The 19234-nt window shown below is 43.4% G+C and overlaps 1 protein-coding gene across 1 annotated transcript; it reads left to right on the top strand.

Annotated features, from left to right (window-relative positions):
• The first annotated feature begins 131 nt into the window (after positions 1-131).
• On the top strand, positions 132-18658 carry LOC133922047 (probable sodium/metabolite cotransporter BASS4, chloroplastic). The gene is made up of 14 exons (XM_062367205.1): positions 132-392; positions 490-580; positions 1049-1156; positions 1231-1298; positions 1563-1641; positions 1791-1849; positions 1955-2023; positions 2616-2729; positions 3210-3231; positions 3312-3379; positions 16383-16468; positions 17305-17434; positions 18266-18367; positions 18437-18658. Exons 1-14 carry the CDS (start codon positions 213-215, stop codon positions 18503-18505), a joined length of 1245 nt encoding a protein of 414 aa, XP_062223189.1. The 5' UTR covers positions 132-212; the 3' UTR covers positions 18506-18658.
• The last annotated feature ends 576 nt before the right edge of the window (positions 18659-19234 follow it).

Here is a 19234-nt window from a genome sequence, read left to right as displayed (position 1 = left end):
AAATGGATTTTCTGCACACTATATGCCAAATACAAATGCTAAATTCATGAATACATCAATTTATTATCTATTTCAATAAATACGTCTAAATATATTATATAAATTCGTATTTTTGCCTTTACCCAGCTCGGGCTGCACCCATCCCGATCCCCACTTGTGGCCACGCCCAAGCGCGCCGCCTTCGCCCTCCGCCTCCCTCTTCCGATTCCGCGATGATAACCCACCACCCCTCCCTTCTCCGCCCACCCCTCCTCGCCCTCCCGGCCGGCATCCGCCGCCGCCCCACTCCGCCCGCATTCCTACCCACCACCGCCTACGCTCCCCGTCCTCGTTCTCCTGCGCCGCTCCATCGCCTGCGGCCTCTGCGCGCCGCCGCCGGTGGAGCCTCGCCGGTAATACCCACCTCGAAAGTCCCACGCCTCGGGCTCTCTGCTACTCTAGTCTCATGCTTTGTTTGAACTATCGGATTGATGCCTGCTCGCTCTGCAGGTGGGTGGCGATGGAGGCAAACGCGAGGCGCCGCCTCCCGTGCTGAGGGCCGCGATGCTCGGCTTCGCGCGGAGCAACTTCCTCCCACTCGGTGAGTTCATGCTTCCACGCGCGCGATCGAAGCCCGTGCTTAGTTGCTACCAACGGGCGATTTCGTATCGCCGATTTGTTTGTGCATGCAGTGCGTGGTTTTGGTGTATCGTTGTGAGACTTAACATGTCCATGACGGCATGACCTAATTCAGGCATAATTGACGATGAGTCAATGGCATGCAATGTAACGCAATTATTAACTCCAACCCGCAAACAGCGTTACTTGTGTGTCATCCTTTTTACTACACGGCAGAAACATAGGGAATTAGCGATAGATGGGTTTGTTTCTCAGATGCTAGAAGTTTGGGTACAAACTGAGTACAATCTGCTGTTTCAACATTAAAGTCACTGTATACGGACTACTTCTATAATTGGTTGCACGATGCTGCTATGTAGTTGACAAGAGCGTGCAAATGTCTCTGGTTTTGAACTTACGTGGACTCATTTGTGTCTTTCTTATTGTTAAGCTCTGATTGGTGGGATCATATTGGGTCTCCTAGATCCTACTCTTGGATGCCTTGCTCACAAATACTCCCTGTCGAAGTACAGCACTTTTGGGATATTTGTGATCTCAGGTTCGATTTCTTAACCTATTTGTGCCAATCCTGGTGCTATTACTTTTCTTCGCTAACAACTCCCTCTTGCATAGGACTGACCCTACGAACCAAGGAGCTTGGTGCAGCGTTAGAAGCTTGGCCGGCTGGACTATTTGGACTAGTATGATATCATATTTTGCGCTTATACGAGCAAATATTATTTTGTGGCTGTAACTGTAAATATGTTGCAAAAGGTTCTCGCTCCCAACATTGTGATCCAAGATAACATTTCATATAAAATTTCATGCTATCGATTCATTTACTTGTTTACCAGGGGGTCATAATTGCCTTTCTGATTGTTTTTAGAGCTGTCAGTGCCCATATTTCTATTGAGCACCCTCAATAAGTTTTATGACATATTGGATTGGTCTATTTTTAATTGCAGGGCTCTATTTTGCTGTTTACACCATTTCTTGCTCAGTTTATTATGCAAGTTCAGTTCTTCCCTCGTGAATTTATCACTGGTAAATGGGTTCAATATCCATCTCCGTTTTTTGTATTTTCTCAATGGATTTCCCTGTTCCCATCCTGTCATTTCTTGTTGCCATGTTGTAGCTCATACTTTTGTGTTCCTTACATCTTGTATATTTGATATTAACAATGCATCTTGCAGGTTTAGCTATGTTTTGCTGCATGCCAACAACATTATCAAGTGGAGTCACACTAACACAAGTACTAATTGTCCCCAATTATCCACTAACATCGAATACTTCACAAATTTTCCCATAAAGCTGGACCAGCATTATAATCTAACAAAAAAATATCACTACTGTGCAGCTTGTTGGCGGTAACTCTGCACTTGCTCTTGCAATGACAGTTGTATCCAATTTACTTGGCATTATCATTGTAAGCAAAGTTTTGTTGTAATTATATATTTATGGTTAACCATCATCAGCGATTGGGCTAATTAACCCTATACCACATTACAAGCTTAGCTTGGTTGAGTGCTTTGTAATTATGCAGCCTTGTTCAAAAGACATTGAATGTAAAATGCTGATGGATACATAGCAAGATGTTACTTCCCATGTTCCAAGCTAACTACTGTATAAATCGTGTGAGTCTTTATTTCTATTAGATGTAAAGTGAATATCCATTGACATCATAGTTAGTTAAATATAATCCATGAGTCCTCAAACGTGTAAAGAACTGAATTGTAGACTAAAATTGGCATTGTAAAATGCAGTAAAATCTCTTCTGTCAATCTTGGCACAGATTGTTCTAGAGTTGCTTAGTTGTATTCATCCAAATTTAGACTGGTTAGTAGCGTTGGCCCTTCTAGTTTCTGTGTTAGTCAAATGATAGTACACCCTTAACCCAAAGCCAAATTAGAGGTTTTCAGATATGCAGCCAGCCTAACTTTCTATTTAAGTTCTTTAAAGGCAAAAACCAACCCTGTTCAATGAATACTGTTCATGCTTTTTTGTGATCATGGAATTAGGTACCTCTTTCTCTTTCAAAGTACATTGGTGCTGGAGCTGGGGTGTCTTTGCCTACTGAGCAATTATTCAAAAGTCTGGTCACCAGCCTTCTAATCCCCCTTATTATAGGGAAGGTATGTGGTTATTCATAGCTTAGTGTTTCATTTCAAAACAATGTGATAGCACCATTATGTGCAGACTTTGCTCCTTTCAGTTTAAAATTTGGAAGTGACAATGACAGGGCTTATTCTGAGCCTCATGTGTGTAACTAGCTTTCATAATGAAATATTATCTGATAATCATGATTATTTTTGTGGAAGTTTAGGAGTTCAGTCTAGCGAGGTCTGCATCTTCTTTTAGTAGAAATGTTTTATCAATCATCAGACTAGAATATGCAGAGAATAACCAGGATAGCCTTTCAGATTTGAACTTGTCTATTTTAAAATGCTTAATTGTGGTTTTCTGTTGAACATTGCATTTACTTCCTCTCTGTTCTTCACCCAAGAAATAATTGAATTTACCGTCTCTCCCTATTATGTTTTTTTATATCATAGCGCAAGCCTGAAATAACTGAAGCTTACTGAAGGCACTTATGATGGTTTGTTCTTTGCCAGGTTGCTCGAGAAACCTCAAAAGGTGTGCAGCCTCTAATATCTTCCATTTTTCGACACACATTTCAGTCTATGAATATCTTACTTGTGTATCCTGTTGTGTAGGTATTGCTGATTTTGTTGATGGAAATCGGCAAGGCTTTTCGGTTGCAAGTGGTTTTCTACTCAGCCTAGTACGTCTTTCATTTGAAAATATGCCAGTTAGCATGTTCTTTCCTTGCATGAATATATTACCAATTTGGTGAGTAGTAAGTATATGTTTATTTTATTGAGCTGTTCTGTTCTGCACAAGTAGATCAAAATACAATTGCTCCCAGTGATGCTTATCTAAGCTTACAGATATTGTTGAATATGGTCTTATCATTTTGATGTATTTATTGGTTGATTTAAGTGTCCTGTTTATTATGCTGTTTTCGGGAGGAAATGTCGGTTGTAGTCAAGCTAATTCATTGAGTGAAGAAAACCTTTTTTTTTTGTCATACCAGTATAACACCTCAGTCCATTTTCTTGTTTAGTCCTGCAGCATGCCATTATTTAGGGTTCATATGTATTCATTGGTTGATTTAGGTGTTCTGTTCATTATGCAGTTTTGGGAGGAAATGTGGGTTGTAGTCAACCTAATTCATATTGGGTGAAGAAAACCCTTTTTCTTTTGGTATAGAGAGATTTTTTTTAGGGAAAACTGTAGGGGAAGCCCCTACAGTTGTAAAATTATATTATTATATATAAATAAAGATACCAGGTAGAGAACATTCATCACTTACCTAAGTAGGCCGAAAAGAGGGAGGGAAGAGACTATACAAGGGAAGGAAGGAGCAATTGAAGTAAAAGAAGGGGGGGGGGGGTCTGAGACTTAAGTTACAGAGTCTAGCCAGGTGGAGCTCAATTTGAAAGTGTGATTCATTCTATGCATCTGGAGATTGGCAACCTCTTTGAAGCAAAATTTCCACTGCATGAAGGATTGTCTTGTGTTTTGGAAGATCAGGCCGTTCCTTTATTTCCAGATCTCCCAAGAAACCATCATAAAAATTTCCATGAAGAATGGTTGTGCGAAATTCATCTTTGCTTGCTGGATCATATTGAAGAAATTTATATTGTGATTCCAGTTTATGCCTATATGGTTCCAACATCTGACATTGAAGGGGCATGTGAAGAACAGGTGGAAGGCTGTTTCCTCTTCACTTTGGTCAAATAGATCACAATTATAGTTTTCTCCTTGAATTTTGTAGTTTTTCCTCTTCAAAATACTTCTTGTGTTCAATCTGTCCATGAACAATAGCCACGTGAATACCTTCAGCTTCTTGTTGCATTTTGATTTCCAAATGGCTATAATAGGAGCTGGAGGTGTGGTTGACTTGAAAGGCAATGCATAGAACTTGCTTGAGGAGTAACTTGTTCCCTAACAATATTGCAATGTATCAGTGAGCCTATGGCTTTGTTGAACATGTCGTATTGTGTTCTGAAGTGTCTGTAGTTCTGCATATGCTTCCTGTGTGAGGGATGTTGAAATGTGTTTGTGGAAATATTCTCATCTTTTGCAAATGAAAACAAGTTAAGAAGTGTTGTCTAGAAGAAAGTCTCTTACGGAAATATTCTCATCTTTTGCAAATGAAAACAGCCTTTGAAGTTCATCTCTTAAGAAGTGGCCATTCTAGATGTCATTCCGAAGTAGAATGGAGCTACCATCCTGCAGTTGCAGAAGCTATTCCTCTGTAGTGGTCGCAAAAGCTCATAATATCTTTCCACCAAAATGACCCTTTGTTCATTACCGCATGAGGTATTTGACCATTTGTATAGTGAGTATTCCAAATGAGGTTAACCCAAGGGATGTCTAGTTTGTTGTAGAATTTATGAAGGTGTTTGAGTAGCATAGCTTCATTTTGAATAGTCAAATTGATGACCCCCAAACCACCTTTTTGTTTTGGGGTGCAAACTCTCTTCCATGCTACTAGGGGTTTTCCTTTAGCGTTGATATCAGAACCACTTCATAGTTAGTGCTTCCTAGCTCTATCAATGTTGTTGGTGACTGTCACTAGCAGCTTAAGTGTGCACATTGTGTATGTAGGGAGAGATGATGGTGTGGTAAAAAAATTTAAAGTTGTTGTAAGCCTTCTCTCTATCCTGTCCATGAGGGGGCTGTGATCTTCAACTCTTGGTTTGGTAGTGCTCAGTGGCCAGCCGAGGTAGGTAAAAGGAAGAGTACCTACTTTGCACCCAAAATTTCTTTACGCGTCTTGATCATACATATAAGCCTGAACATGAGTAATGTCATTTCCATGATCCTTATCAACTTTGAGCTATTGTTGGCCTTTTACAATACTATGTGCTGACTTTAGATAGTTCTTAAATCCAGTTGTTCTATGGTTGCTCTCAGCTCTATATTTCGTCTTGCAATTTGGGAAATTACAATACCCCTACAACTGCTGAAACTTTGCCTGTTCACCTCTGCTATCTCTTTTTTCTTGATAAAGTATTGCCAGACTTCAGATGTGCACTTTTTATGCCTCTTTCCAGTAAACTGATGTTGTTCTTCCTCTTGCTCATCAATATGAACAACATCTGGAGTTGCAACTACATCACCAATGCCACTGCCAATAGTTCTATGTGCATCTTCACTTGGCACAGAACCCCTCACTCTCAAATGCTGCAATTTATTATAGATCAAATGAGAGACAAATAACAAATTACATAAGGCACAAGTTTATTATAGCAATTTACTAATAGATTGCTTGAATTGAATTATTTGGGGCACTACACATGCACTTGGATTGTGTCATACTCTAGTGGAGTGATGTAATTACAGTATCCAAACCATCAATGCATATATTCAATGTTTATAGTCCTGAGATATTCAAATAATCTTTAAGGCACAATAATGTGGCCTTTTTTGGCTTTTCCTTACGAGCAAATAATTATAAACATTTTATACATCCTTAATATCACAGAGCATACAAAGTTATGCACTTTATCTATTGGAGCAGTGGCAAATGATCAAACAAGGACAAACATTTGCAAGTCAGCGATATACAGAATGAAAGGTAGCAAAAGCATTCATGAAAGTACTGCAGAATATCCATCTCATATGAGCTTCATGTTCTGAATTTAGCTGTTTCACTGTTTTATTGCAGTCTAAATTGTGTCGGATGCAAACCAAAAAAGGCACTTGTGTTGGCGTTGAAAGCAGCACGTGGCGGCGGCGGCTCCCGGAGAAGGCGATGGGACTTGGATCCAGAAGGCGCTTCTCCGGCCAGTGGTATCGTTGTTTGTGGGCGGACGTCTGTGTCTCCGCGTCTGACCAGACTGCAAGGCGGGGGTTGAGGGCGACGTCGCGCAAGCTGGGCAGGGGCTGAGGGCAGCGCGCAGGCAGGGGCCGAGGGCAGTGGCGCGAAGTGCGGGGGCCGACCGGCTGACGACGCGTTGGCCAGGGGTGGCAGCACGCAACATGGGGCCGGTGGGGGCCTGCAGGGTGGGGGCCGACCGAACGATGGCGCATTGATCGGGGGCGGTGCGTAGGCCAGGGCCGTGCAGCGGCTAGGGCTCGAGCTCGAGGGTGAGGCGACGTTAGAGTGTTAAATGCGTGTGCATCGGAGGTGCCTCGTTTGAGGTTGAAGCTGTTGTGGGTTGGGCTATTGACTCACGGACACATGTGGGCTCATGGAAACGGGATTCCCGCGGGAATATCTCGATTAAAAATGGGATTTCGAAAATATGATCGGGAAAATAGCGAAACCGTTTTCGAATCCGTTTTCTCATCGAGTTTCCCGTTTTTGTCCTGTTTTCGCATAAGTTCGAAAATCCGAAATTGGTCGGGATAAAAGTGGAAAACGGGACGGGATTTCGCCTGTTTTCAACCCTAGCTCCATCATCACCTCCTCAGGAGATCGTCTGCAAGTCTCCACTGCTATCGTTTGAATAGCAGTTATTGAAATTTCTATGTGTGTAACTGAGTCTATCTCTAGATCTGAGAGTGTAGAAAAATTGACTGGGTCAGGGAAGGAAAAGTGAACAGAGAGCAAGTTATTAGCAACACATGAGTTTTCCCTTAGGTGAGGTGACCTCTTCCTCCTAGGAGTGGTACCAATGTTGATATTTTGCTTGAGCCCCTGATATTTTGCTTTGATTCTGTCACTTCTTCTCAGAGAGTCATCTACCAAGGGAGTGTTTTTGGCTCCACTTGATCCAACATGTTCTTCTACAATGTTCAGGTTCTGGAAGATGGTGGCTACATTCTCTTTTCTCCTTTTGTTTTTCCTAACATATGTTTTCCTAATGACCCTATTAGCTTTGAGCTTCATGTACATATCCCATGAATGAGTGTTTTGCTTTTTATTTTGACATTATATCGAGGGATTCCAGTTTGAAATTCTCTTATGGTGTTCGGGTTGACTGCTGGTGTGTGCTCTAGGGCCAAATTTTCATTGGCATATGTCAGTAGCAAGGTAGGCTGCATTGACCCATTTTGTTGGTGAATTGCTGAGAGGGACATGTGCTGCTGCTTTGAGTTTGTTGCCATTTGAGCATAGGGACTATGATCTCTTGTAGCATGCCAGAAGCCGAGGTGTTTATCTGGAGTTGAAGATTCAGATACATGGATGGTGACACTGTGTCAAAGGATTGCCCATTTGGGAAGGCAACCTTCGGAACTCATGAGGGCACTAGTATCCCTTTCCTGGTTGGAAAGTATTTCGCTTTGAGGTTCTTGTTTCTTTGAGTTATCTGCATCTTCTGAGCTTATGAAGGAGTGTAGTGCCAAAGTGTGGTTGTCTACTGCTCTTTCAAAGTGAGGTTTCAGAGCCAGGATGGAGTTGATCACTGATGGGATAGTGGGTCTATATAGCACAATAGCCAGAGGGTTGCATTCAAGCGGACTGCCTGGAATATTGCTACAAATCTGAATTTTCTTCATTAATTCCTTGGTTGCCAGATTACCGGTGAGCAGAGAGATGAAAGTATTATCGCAAGATTTCGAGATCAATTGCAACTGAATTGGTTTTTCGAGATCAATTGTTGGCACCCTGTCCTCCCATAGGATTGTCAGGCAAAGGAGCTTAGGCCTGAGCTCAACCTTGCATTGGAGAAGTTTTATATACTTGCGGCTGGCACTTTTGGACCCACCTAAACATTCTGTTGCGCATCCTTTTGAGACAATCTTTAGCAATATGTCCATAGTTGAAGCAGCCTTTGCACCTCATGTCCCTAAACAATCCCTGACAAGGTGGCCCACTCCCAAGCATTTGAAATGGAGAAGGGAAGAAACATCAGTGTTAGCACCTTGATCAAGTGGGAGAGCCTCTAATTGGTCACATGGAGTGACATGCACATAATTAATCTCAAAGGTCTCGCTTTAGCCTGTTAAAGAGATTGTTTGATTGGATGGAGGAGGTCAGATTTGAAAATTTACCCCTAAATTTGAGTTTTTGTTTGCCATCTTTAATAGGACAAAGAAATTCTCCAATTTTGATGATTGGGGGAGCTTGCGTCGGAGAAGATTTCCTGATTGGAGACTCTTGAACAAGCTTATGAGCAAAAGACACTCTTGGAAGAATAGTTTTGTTTCACTGATTTCTTGCTAGTAACAGTGGTCCATTGCTTTTCTTCATCAGATCCAAACGAGTTTCTCCCTCTGCCAATTTGTACCACCATCTCTTTATAGATGGAAATAAACATCAAACAGTTTGGTAGTGATCTTTTTAAGTGAATAGACATGAAAACCGACATTCTTGGAAGCTACCAAGAAGCGGAAGTGACGTTCACTTCCATACTGCACATGAAAACTAGTTGGGGAGTCGCCCATAATTGAATGAAGGGCCAACTCACCGAATCCTCAGTTAGGTGAAAGATGTGACAGCGAAAATGCACAAGCAGGAAGAAGCAACCCTAGGTGGAGGATGATGGGTGGTGCACAGAAGAGTTGAAACGAGATAACACTTCAACTTGAAACTGGTTCCCATGGTTGGAATCCCAATCCTTTGTGAGGAGGGTATCCGGTTCCATTGCAGGATGAGCTCTAGCATGTGCTGGGAGCTAGAGATCTATGTGGTTTGGACCACTTGCTCATAGAGTCTGGTGTCACTGGTGTGGTTGGTTTGGTCGGTGGTCTCTGAGGGATCGCTCCACTAGCTGCTGCTCTATGCTCAGCGCTGATGCACCTCAGAGCATGTTAGAGTTGAAACGAGACTGATTCCCATGGTTGGAATCCCAATCCTTTGTGAGGAGGGTATCCGGTTCCATTGCAGGATGAGCTCTAGCATGTGCTGGGAGCTAGAGATCTATGTGGTCTGGACCACTTGCTTATAGAGCCTGGTGTCACTGGTGTGGTTGGTGTGGTCGGTCGTCTCTGAGGGACCGCTCTACTGGCTGCTGCTCTATGCTCAGCGCTGATGCACCTCAGAGCATGTTCCTGCGGAACGATGCTGCCCTGTTTTGCTGCTCTGCTCTGCTGAACTGAAATGCCCCTATGCTAATGCTGCTCCCCAGCCAAGACACGAAGATATCCGTAGTACAGTAACAACACAGAGAGCTGCGACAAAGCAGATCAGGTAGAAGCCAGCAGGTGCTAAGCAGAGGAGTCGCTGTTTTAGATCGGAGAAGCTAAGGCGGGCAGGAGGATGAAAGGCGGACGAGTGGCTGACGAGTGATTGGGAGAAGACGGCAACATGCGCGTGCTCCTACTTGGCTCACTCAAGCATGCGAGCACGCGGACGGATACAAGCTGGGGCCGCACGACGGATGGGGGGGGGGTGCACGTGGCGTCGGGTACGAGCTTGGGTGCGGGCGCATGGGGAAGACTCGGGCACGATCATGGGTGGGCGCGGCAACACTCGAGCGGGGGTGGCGGAGGGTCGGCCGCCAGCGGCGACGACGATGGCGGTGAGGGAAACCCTAGGTCACCCCCGCTGTCGCCAGAGCTCTTAGTTATGTTGTTTCTCCTACAATGTTCTAGATCGATATAGAGAGAATTCCCCACGTGCCACTGAAAGATAGTGAAATTCTTTATCTGGCACCGAAAACTTCTCTTCCCTTCACTACCACTGGTTTTAATTTTCGCTCCCTTAGGTAGCGTTTGGGTCCTGGTACCAAGTGGTATATGTATGGGATGTTCCTAGATATGATCTCGTCCCTGTGTTTGGTTGGTTGAATTGTGCCAACTCGTCTAGGACGGGATGATACAGATTCTAGGAATATTTCACCAAGATGTTGTACCATCCCATGCAGAAAAATAAGTCGAATGACGCGGTACAGGTTTTGTTAGGTTTTGTTAGTTATGTTAATCACATGTGATTAGTGGTTATTAAGGAGATTTAGTTATGCACTAGTAATAATTAAATGATATTAGCTTAAAATACTTATTATTATGGGTATTTAGTGATGATTAGTGAAAACCTAATTTATGATTAACTATAATTATTAGTTATTAGTGCTAATTAGTATAGTTTGTTTACGATTACAACAACAACAACAACAACAAAGCCTTTCAGTCCCAAACAAGTGGGGGTAGGCTAGAGATGAAACCCATAAGATCTTGCAAGTCTAGTCATGGCTCTGGCACGTGGATAGCTAACTTCCACGCACCTCTGTCCATGGCTAGTTCTTTGGTGATATTCCAGTCTTTCAGATCCCTCTTTACAGACTCCTCCCATGTCAAGTTTGGTCTACCTCGACCTCTCTTGACATTATCCGCACGCTTTATTCTTCCGCTATGTACAGGCGCTTCTGAGGGCCTGCGTTGTATATGCCCAAACCATCTCAAACGATGTTGGACAAGCTTCTCTTCAATTGGTGCTACACCAACTCTATCACGTATGTCCTCATTCCGAACCCGATCCTTTCTTGTGTGGCCACACATCCATCTCAGCATGCGCATCTCCGCTACACTCAACCGTTGGACATGTTGCCTTTTAGTTGGCCAACATTCTGCGCCATACAACATCGCAGGTCTAATTGCCGTCCTATAGAACCTGCCTTTTAGCTTCTGTGGTACTCTCTTGTCGCAGAGGACGCCGGAAGCTTGGCGCCACTTCATCCACCCGGCTTTGATTCGATGGCTCACATCTTCATCGATTTCACCATCCTTCTGCAGCATCGACCCCAAATATCGAAAGGTATCCTTCTGAGGTATCACCTGCCCGTCAAGGCAAACCTCATCTTCCTCGTGCCTAGTAGTACTAAAATCGCACCTCATGTACTCAGTTTTAGTTCTACTAAGCCTAAAACCCTTCGACTCCAAGGTTTGTCTCCACAGCTCCAACTTTCCATTTACCCCCGTCCGACTATCGTCGACTAGCACCACATCATCTGCAAAGAGCATACACCATGGGATATCACCTTGTATATCCCTTGTGACCTCATCCATCACCAAAGCAAAAAGATAAGGGCTCAAAGCTGACCCTTGGTGCAGTCCTATTCTAATTGGAAAATCATCGGTGTCACCATCGCTTGTCCGAACACTTGTCACAACATTATCGTACATATCCTTGATAAGGGTAATATACTTTGTTGGGACTTTGTGCTTCTCCAAGGCCCACCACATAACATTCCGCGGTATCTTATCGTAGGCCTTCTCTAAGTCAATGAACACCATATGCAAGTCCTTCTTTTGCTCCCTGTATCTCTCCATAAGTTGTCGTACCAAGAAGATAGCTTCCATGGTCGACCTCCCAGGCATGAAACCAAACTGATTTTTGGTCACGCTTGTCATCCTTCGTAAGCGGTGTTCAATGACTCTCTCCCATAGCTTCATCGTATGGCTCATCAGCTTAATCCTACGGTAATTAGTACAACTTTGAATATCCCCCTTATTCTTGAAGATTGGTACTAATATACTCCGCCTCCATTCTTCGGGCATCTTGTTTGCCCAAAAAATAAGGTTGAAAAGCTTAGTTAGCCATACAATTGCTATGTCTCCAAGGCATCTCCACACCTCAATAGGGATACCATCAGGGCCCATTGCCTTGCCTCCTTTCATCCTTTTTAAAGCCTCCTTGACCTCAAACTCTTGAATCCTTCGTACAAAACGCCTGTTGGCATCATCAAAGGAGTCGTCCAGCTCAATGGAAGAGCTCTCACCTCCTCCATTGAACAGCTGGTCGAAGTACTCTCGCCATCTATTCTTAATCTCATCTTCCTTCACCAGAAGTCGATCTGTCCCATCCTTGATGCATTTGACTTGGTTGACATCCCTCGTCTTCCTCTCACGGATCTTGGCCATCTTATAGATGTCCCTTTCCCCTTCCTTCGTGTTTAACCGCTGGTAGAGGTCCTCATACGCCCGACCTCTTGCTTCACTCACTGCTCGCTTTGCGGTCTTCTTCGCCACCTTGTACTTCTCTACGTTGTCAACACTCCAGTCCAAGTGTAGGCGTTTGAAACATTCTTTCTTCTCCTTGATAGCCTTCTGGACATCCTCGTTCCACCACCAGGTATCTTTCGCTTCGCTTCTACTTCCCCTCGTCACCCCAAACTCCTCGGAAGCCACCTTCCGAATGCAAGTCGCCATCTTTATCCACATATTGTTTGCATCACCTCCTTCCTCCCAAGAGCCCTCCTTAATTACCCTCTCCTTGAAAGCTTGAGCCGCTTCCCCCCTGAGCTTCCACCACTTCGTTCTAGCGACTTTAGCGCGCTTATCCCGCTGGACACGTATCCGAAAGCGGAAGTCAGCCACCAAAAGCTTATGTTGAGGGACAACACTCTCTCCAGGTATCACCTTACAATCTAGGCAAGCACGCCTGTCTTCTCTTCTCGAGAGGACGAAATCGATCTGGCTAGAGTGTTGGCCACTACTAAAGGTCACTAGATGGGATTCCCTTTTTTTAAAGAGGGTGTTAGCTACGATCATGTCGTAGGCTAGAGCAAAGCTTAAGACATCCTCTCCTTCTTGATTCCTGCTTCCATATCCAAAGCCCCCATGCACCCCCTCGAAACCTGTGTTAGATGTACCCACGTGGCCATTGAGGTCTCCTCCTATGAAGAGCTTCTCGCCAATAGGTACACTCCTAACCATGTCCTCCAGGCCTTCCCAGAACTCTCTCTTGGTGCTCTCATTGTGGCCTACTTGAGGGGCATACGCGCTGATAACATTGAGAACTAAGTCCCCAACGACCAGCTTGACCAGGATAATCCGGTCCCCTTGCCTCTTGACGTATACCACTCCATACTTGAGGCTCTTGTCGATCAAGATGCCTACTCCATTTTTATTTGTAGTTGTCCCCGTGTACCACAGCTTGAAGCCGGTATCCTCCACCTCCTTCGCCTTCTGTCCTTTCCATTTGGTTTCTTGGACGCATAGGATATTAACCCGTCTCCTCACCGCTGTATCAACTAACTCCCGTAGCTTACCAGTCAGGGACCCTACGTTCCAGCTACCTAAGCGGATCCTACTTGGCTCGGCTAGCTTCCTTACCCTTCGCACTCGTCGAGTCAAATGCGAAGACCCTTGCTCATTTTTCACTACACCCGGGCGCCGATGTAGCGCGCCACTAAGGATGCGACGACCCGATCCTTGCCCACTTATCACCGTATCCAGATCAAGATACGGCGCGCCACTAAGGGGGTGACGGCCCGGCCCTTGCTCATTTAACACCACATCCGGGTTCCAATGTAGCGCGTCGCTAAGAGGGTTACGCCCCAACGATTTTCTTTCAGGTTTCATCTCCATAAGAGTGGCTGAGTTTTATGTTGGCTCGCCAAGCCTAACACAACCCTCCTCCTTTACCCGGGCTTGGGACCGGCTATGTCGAGACAACATAGGTGGAGTTACGATTACAAATATAAAAATTATTATTTTTGAAAAACATCAAGTTCTCTATGGATATAACACATGCCTTTTAAGTAACCAAATACATTCTCGTACTAGCCGATACATCCAACCAAACACATTCTCGTACCACCCCATACATCTAACCAAATAACCACTTGTAACATCTCATCCAGAATCATGTCCATCTAGGACAATCCCATCCCACTCACCTTCATCCAAGTGACCAAACACTACCGTTTGCTGGCCATAAGGAGTGTGTTAAGTGCTACTGGAAAAGACACTTTAGGGTGTGTTTGGTTAGAGGGACGAGGGTGGATGGGATATGGTCATCCACCTTTTTGAGCTCCGTCCATTTGTTCCGTTGGAGGGATCGCATGGACAAGGCCAACCAACTTTGAGGAATATTCCTTACATATGCTGGATAGAGTGAGCCAGCTATTTTAGCCGGATGAGACCATCCATCTTGTCTAATCTTGATAATTAGTGATAATTAGCATGTTACAAAAACATGCTAATTATCACTAATTGGTAAAATGATTAGTGTTAATTAGCATATTTTGTTATTAATTAGTAATGACTACGATAAGATTAGCGTCTATAAGTGTTAGCTCTTGTTCTTTAGTGTATGATTAACTATTTTTATTTGAAATTAAGATATACAATTAAGAGATCCAAACAAAAAAAGATTCATCTCATCCAACCCTTCCCACGAACGAAACAAGAAATTGGCTCATCCAACCAAACAAGCAACTTGGATCATCCCATCCCAAAAAACATGGATGGTCATATCCCATCCAACTTTCACCTCCAATGAAACACACCCTTATTCGCCACTGCTGCTTGCTGGTCGTAAGGAGTGTGTTAAGTGCTACTAGAAAAGACACTTTTGCCCTTGGCTTGCATGCGAGACCTATCTCTTTCCCACTTGTGTGGCCCATCTTTCATCTTCCTCCTTGCTCTTTCCATCTCACCTCATTCCACCTCTCCTGTCTCCTACCTGGCAAGTGCAGTAAGTGGACGAGCAGCGGCGGCCGACGCACGTTGTAGCCGATGTTATCCGCCGCGCTCGCAGGCGCAACACCAACACACCAGCAGCTGCTGTTTGGTTGTTCTTGTCATCCCGGTCTGTTTTTCCCCTCTTGTCTCTTTGTTTTTTTCTCCATCAAATCCAACGGTGCGCACAGCTATGAGCACAACAATCCAATGCATGCAAATTGCAGGATAAATCACTGCATAACTCAATTGAATGGAAACTACAAACGTGGAGGCTACATCAATGCACAAACCACAGATCGAGCACAACATCAAATCAATTAAAGACCCAAAAGAAAGTCAAGACCAATGCCCAGATCCGATGAGGGAACAGTCCGATCTGCACTCTCACGGCCCAGATCCAGCGATCTCCATCACATACCGGCCGCCACCGTGCTGCTCCACCATCTCCGGTTGTCGGCGTGTTGCCGCTCGGATGCCGCGTTAAGCTCGCCCTGCACAACTGGCTCTTCACTAGATGACGGCTCAGTCTTGGTGTCACGATGGGATCCAGCCAGCACTGAGCAAGTTCCAACGATAGATTGGTGTCGCCCCCACTGGCGTGCGAGAGAGAGAGAGAGAGAGAGAGAGAGAGAGAGAGAGAGAGAGAGAGAGAGAGAGAGACTGCATCGAATTTGTCGTTGCTCCCGTGAGGAAGAAGAGAAAGGAATTGGAGTGAGGGAATGGCTGAAAGATGGGTCCACCAGTCAGTCAACAAAGGGACAAGGGCAATATGGCCATTACGATGAAAAACTGACAAGGTTCCATGCGTTAACGGCCACCTCAGCTAATGGAAGTGATAGAAGTGGCGTGGAACAAGAACAAGAACAACAGCCTTTGTCCCAAGCAAATTGGGGTAGGCTAGAGATAAAACCCACAAGATCCAACTAAAAAGAAGAAAACAAAAATTTCAACTAGTGTCATGGAAGGCAAGGACACTTTTCAATGGCACAGAAGGGATTTCGCTATCTTTCAGTGGCATGCAAGGAATTCTCTCTTTGATAGAACAGTGTAACAGGTCAGCTCATTTTCTTATTTAGTTCTGCAGCATGTCATGCTTTAGGGTCCATATGTAGCCATTCCAAGCCAATAAGCCAACCCTTCTGGGCAAAACGAGGAAGATAGGGCAATTGAGTTGCTATGCCTGCATAGACTTATTCTGCTTGGACTCTGGGATGATCCAATCATATAACAAGAACACTCTAGAAATCAGTTTTTCAAAATTCAAATACAGCATAATTAAGAGCATTTTGGTGTTACATGGGAGAATGGTTTTTCGGAGTCGCTCTTTTGTTTATGTTGCTTCTGTAGTTTGTTTTAAATCTGTTAGAAGTTTGCATTTCTGTGCTCCTTGGACTGCAGTCCTGAAACGTTTCATTTGACAGGTCCCATGGATTCAAGTCAGTAGATCAAGATCGCTGATCTTGTCTGTTCAACTAAAAGCTTTTGCTGTTGCCGTTGTTGTTGGAGTGTACGTTTACCATCTGATCTTAGCATACTGAGAATGTTTGTAAATCTTGTTATGTGGATACATAATTAAATGCTATAAGGGGGATGAAACTTAGATCCATTTTTTTGTTCTTCATCTATAGAAAAGCTTATGTTTCTGCTATGGTTCACAAAGTTTGTGCATGAACTCATATTCTTGAAAGTTATCTATCAAATTATTATTGTCATTACCACTTTACTTGTGCATGAACTCATATTCTTCAAAGTTATCTATCAAATCATTATTGTTATTACCACTTTACCAGAATCTGGTCTGAATATAAATTTATGTTCTAAATTTTCTTAGGGAATCAACTTCCACCTGGCATTCAGTATGATGCACCAATACACACCTACGGTTGATTTCAAATTCTAACCATGTCTTTTGACAATGTGCTCACCTTTACTGAAAGACACTTATGCTAAGTTGCTATTCCAGTTGGTTGCATTTTGATATATCGATCCACCTACTGTTGTTATTCAGCTTTATATTAAAATAGCGCTACAAATACCTTTATCTGGATGTTGTAGTGTTGTTTTGGGTTTCACATGAGATTATTACACTTGCTACTCGGTTTTCACAGCCTTACTAAGTTACCAGCAGTCAAGTTGAATTAACACTCTATTGCCCCAATCAAAAAGAAAAGAAATAAAAGGAGATTACCCTGCTTCAATGGTTCTTAACTGGAGTCTTTTTCCTTCTCTCTTTTCTTGCCTGTCAGTGGTGCTGCATAGTCTTTTTTTACCTCTAATATAAATTGTGGCTTACTTTCGGTGTGAATATATCTATATCTAACAGGAGCACATTTCTTGTCACAGGCTTCTACATCTTGCTCTGCTGGCTTTCAATGCTGCAATGTTGCAGATCTTGTCACATCTTGACCAGAAAGGAGAGTCAGTCTTTGCGAGGAAAGAGTATGCACGAGCTGCCATTTTGGTGGCCAGTCAGGTCAGTCTTTATCATCACTAAATGAAACTAATCAAACTCGTGCTGGTGATAATATGGTTGCTTGTATGATATTGCCTCTAGACGGGGACCAAGGTTTTGGCAACTGTTACTGTCACTCCCTGTATTGCAGTATAATGCTTAGTTGTGAGGTGGGTGGTCTAGAGGATTCTCCTAACAGATTGAACTTGAGATAATCCAAGCGATTTTAAATTATCTTTTATCTCCTAACTTATGCCAATTCTTAAGTTCCTAACTTAATGGGCAAGGCATACTGGCATAGTCAAGCGGCAAGCCCTTGGGCTGTACCAGCCATGGCCCTACAGCGGTGTACGTTGCCAGTTACTTAGTAATCAGTTTTGCTGGCTAGAACCATTAACATACCAGCTACGACAGGGAATTTTTTATTTCTGCTGGGCTTGTCTCAGTTGTTATATTTAACAAGTGATTAAGGCCCAAATTTCACATTTTTAGGGCAAGTAAACACACAATTTCATGATATTATTTTAGACAAGATATGAATCGGAAAATCACAGCGCATTTGGATGAGCTAGTGTTAACAGAAACTGGCCTAACTGGCTTGCTTCCCATAATTTTTGCTACAGCTTCTGTTCATTACTGGGCCAATTACTGCAAGAATGTCTACTGGCCCATAGCTGTTACTTGATTAGAAGCAGCTTGGAAAACCTGCTTGAAGTGGACCTGTTGAATCAGATTTTTCTTGAAGTTGTAGTAAAAAAACTAGTATCTAAAGATGCAATTGTTATTCTGTTCTCATGACATCAAAATATTTATCTTATGGCACCTTGTTTTACTGACTTCTTATTCCTGTAGAAAACATTGCCAGTGTTGGTTGCTGTGGTTGAGCAGCTTGGAGGAGCCCTCGGGGAGTCTGGATTTCTGGTGATCCCTTGTGTCGCTGCACACATTAACCAGGTTCTCATTGCAAATACAGTATTCTATTTGTCACTTAGAGTCATTGCTAATTTTTTAAACACTCTGCAGATCATTATCGATTCTGTCATAGTAAATTGGTGGCGCCAGAGAGATCAACAACTTTCTAATGCAAACTAACTCCAGAATTCAATTTTGGCGTGTAAAACAGAGGATTAGTCAGGAATTCAATGTTTATCAAGTGACACTAATGTAAAATGAGGTTACATATTCAGTTGTTTGGAAGGAAGCAGTCATATTGGGATGATTTTATGCATCACTGATATTCTGTCTTGCCTCTTTGATCTTCAGATTTCTACCACTCAACGTTTTCAGATAGTTGAATAGCAAATGAAAATGTAAGTGTACTTGTCTTTCAGGAAGTTTAGTAAAGGAAGAATTGCTGACTGCAAAGCTGATTTTGTGAAGATTATCATACATTTCATCATAACCTTTAGAAATTGATCTTACTACTATTTGCTCATCACCATCTGGGTGGCTTTTGATGCTTCACTCCGCCCTGTTTACTTTTTTTTTTAATGTAAATGAGCCTTCCGAAGGAAGTATTATGGCTGGCATTGCATAGAATACTCTCTCCTGGTTCCATAAACAACATCGCAGTCGCAGCAACGTAGACTTGAGTGGATTTATTGGATCCTGGGAACCATGACAACTACGGCCGGCCTATGGATCGGTATGAAAGGTTATTCGCGCAGATAACTAAGGGCAGGGCTGCAGCCAAGCACTCACGTTGCAATCTAGCCTGCTACTTAATATCACTTCTTATCTAGTTCATCGAACACCTCCATTTCTTTTCAGAATGCAGCCGACTTTGGAAGTAACGATTATATCAGAATGCAGATCATACTC

The sequence above is a fragment of the Phragmites australis genome, chromosome 6, assembly GCF_958298935.1.
Source record: "Phragmites australis chromosome 6, lpPhrAust1.1, whole genome shotgun sequence".
Taxonomy (NCBI): Eukaryota; Viridiplantae; Streptophyta; class Magnoliopsida; order Poales; family Poaceae; genus Phragmites; species Phragmites australis.
The sequence above is the reverse complement of the archived record's forward strand: the minus strand, read 5'-3'. Positions and strand labels throughout refer to the sequence as shown.

What these genes read in the sequence shown, in the direction of transcription:
- LOC133922047 (XM_062367205.1), top strand. Translation starts at nt 213, where the DNA reads ATGATAACCCACCACCCCTCCCTTCTCCGCCCACCCCTCCTCGCCCTC. An exon ending in ATTTACTTGGCATTATCATT is followed by an intron (nt 2,024 to 2,615) that starts GTAAGCAAAGTT and finishes TCATGGAATTAG; the next exon opens with GTACCTCTTTCTCTTTCAAA. An exon ending in TGCTCGAGAAACCTCAAAAG is followed by an intron (nt 3,232 to 3,311) that starts GTGTGCAGCCTC and finishes CCTGTTGTGTAG; the next exon opens with GTATTGCTGATTTTGTTGAT.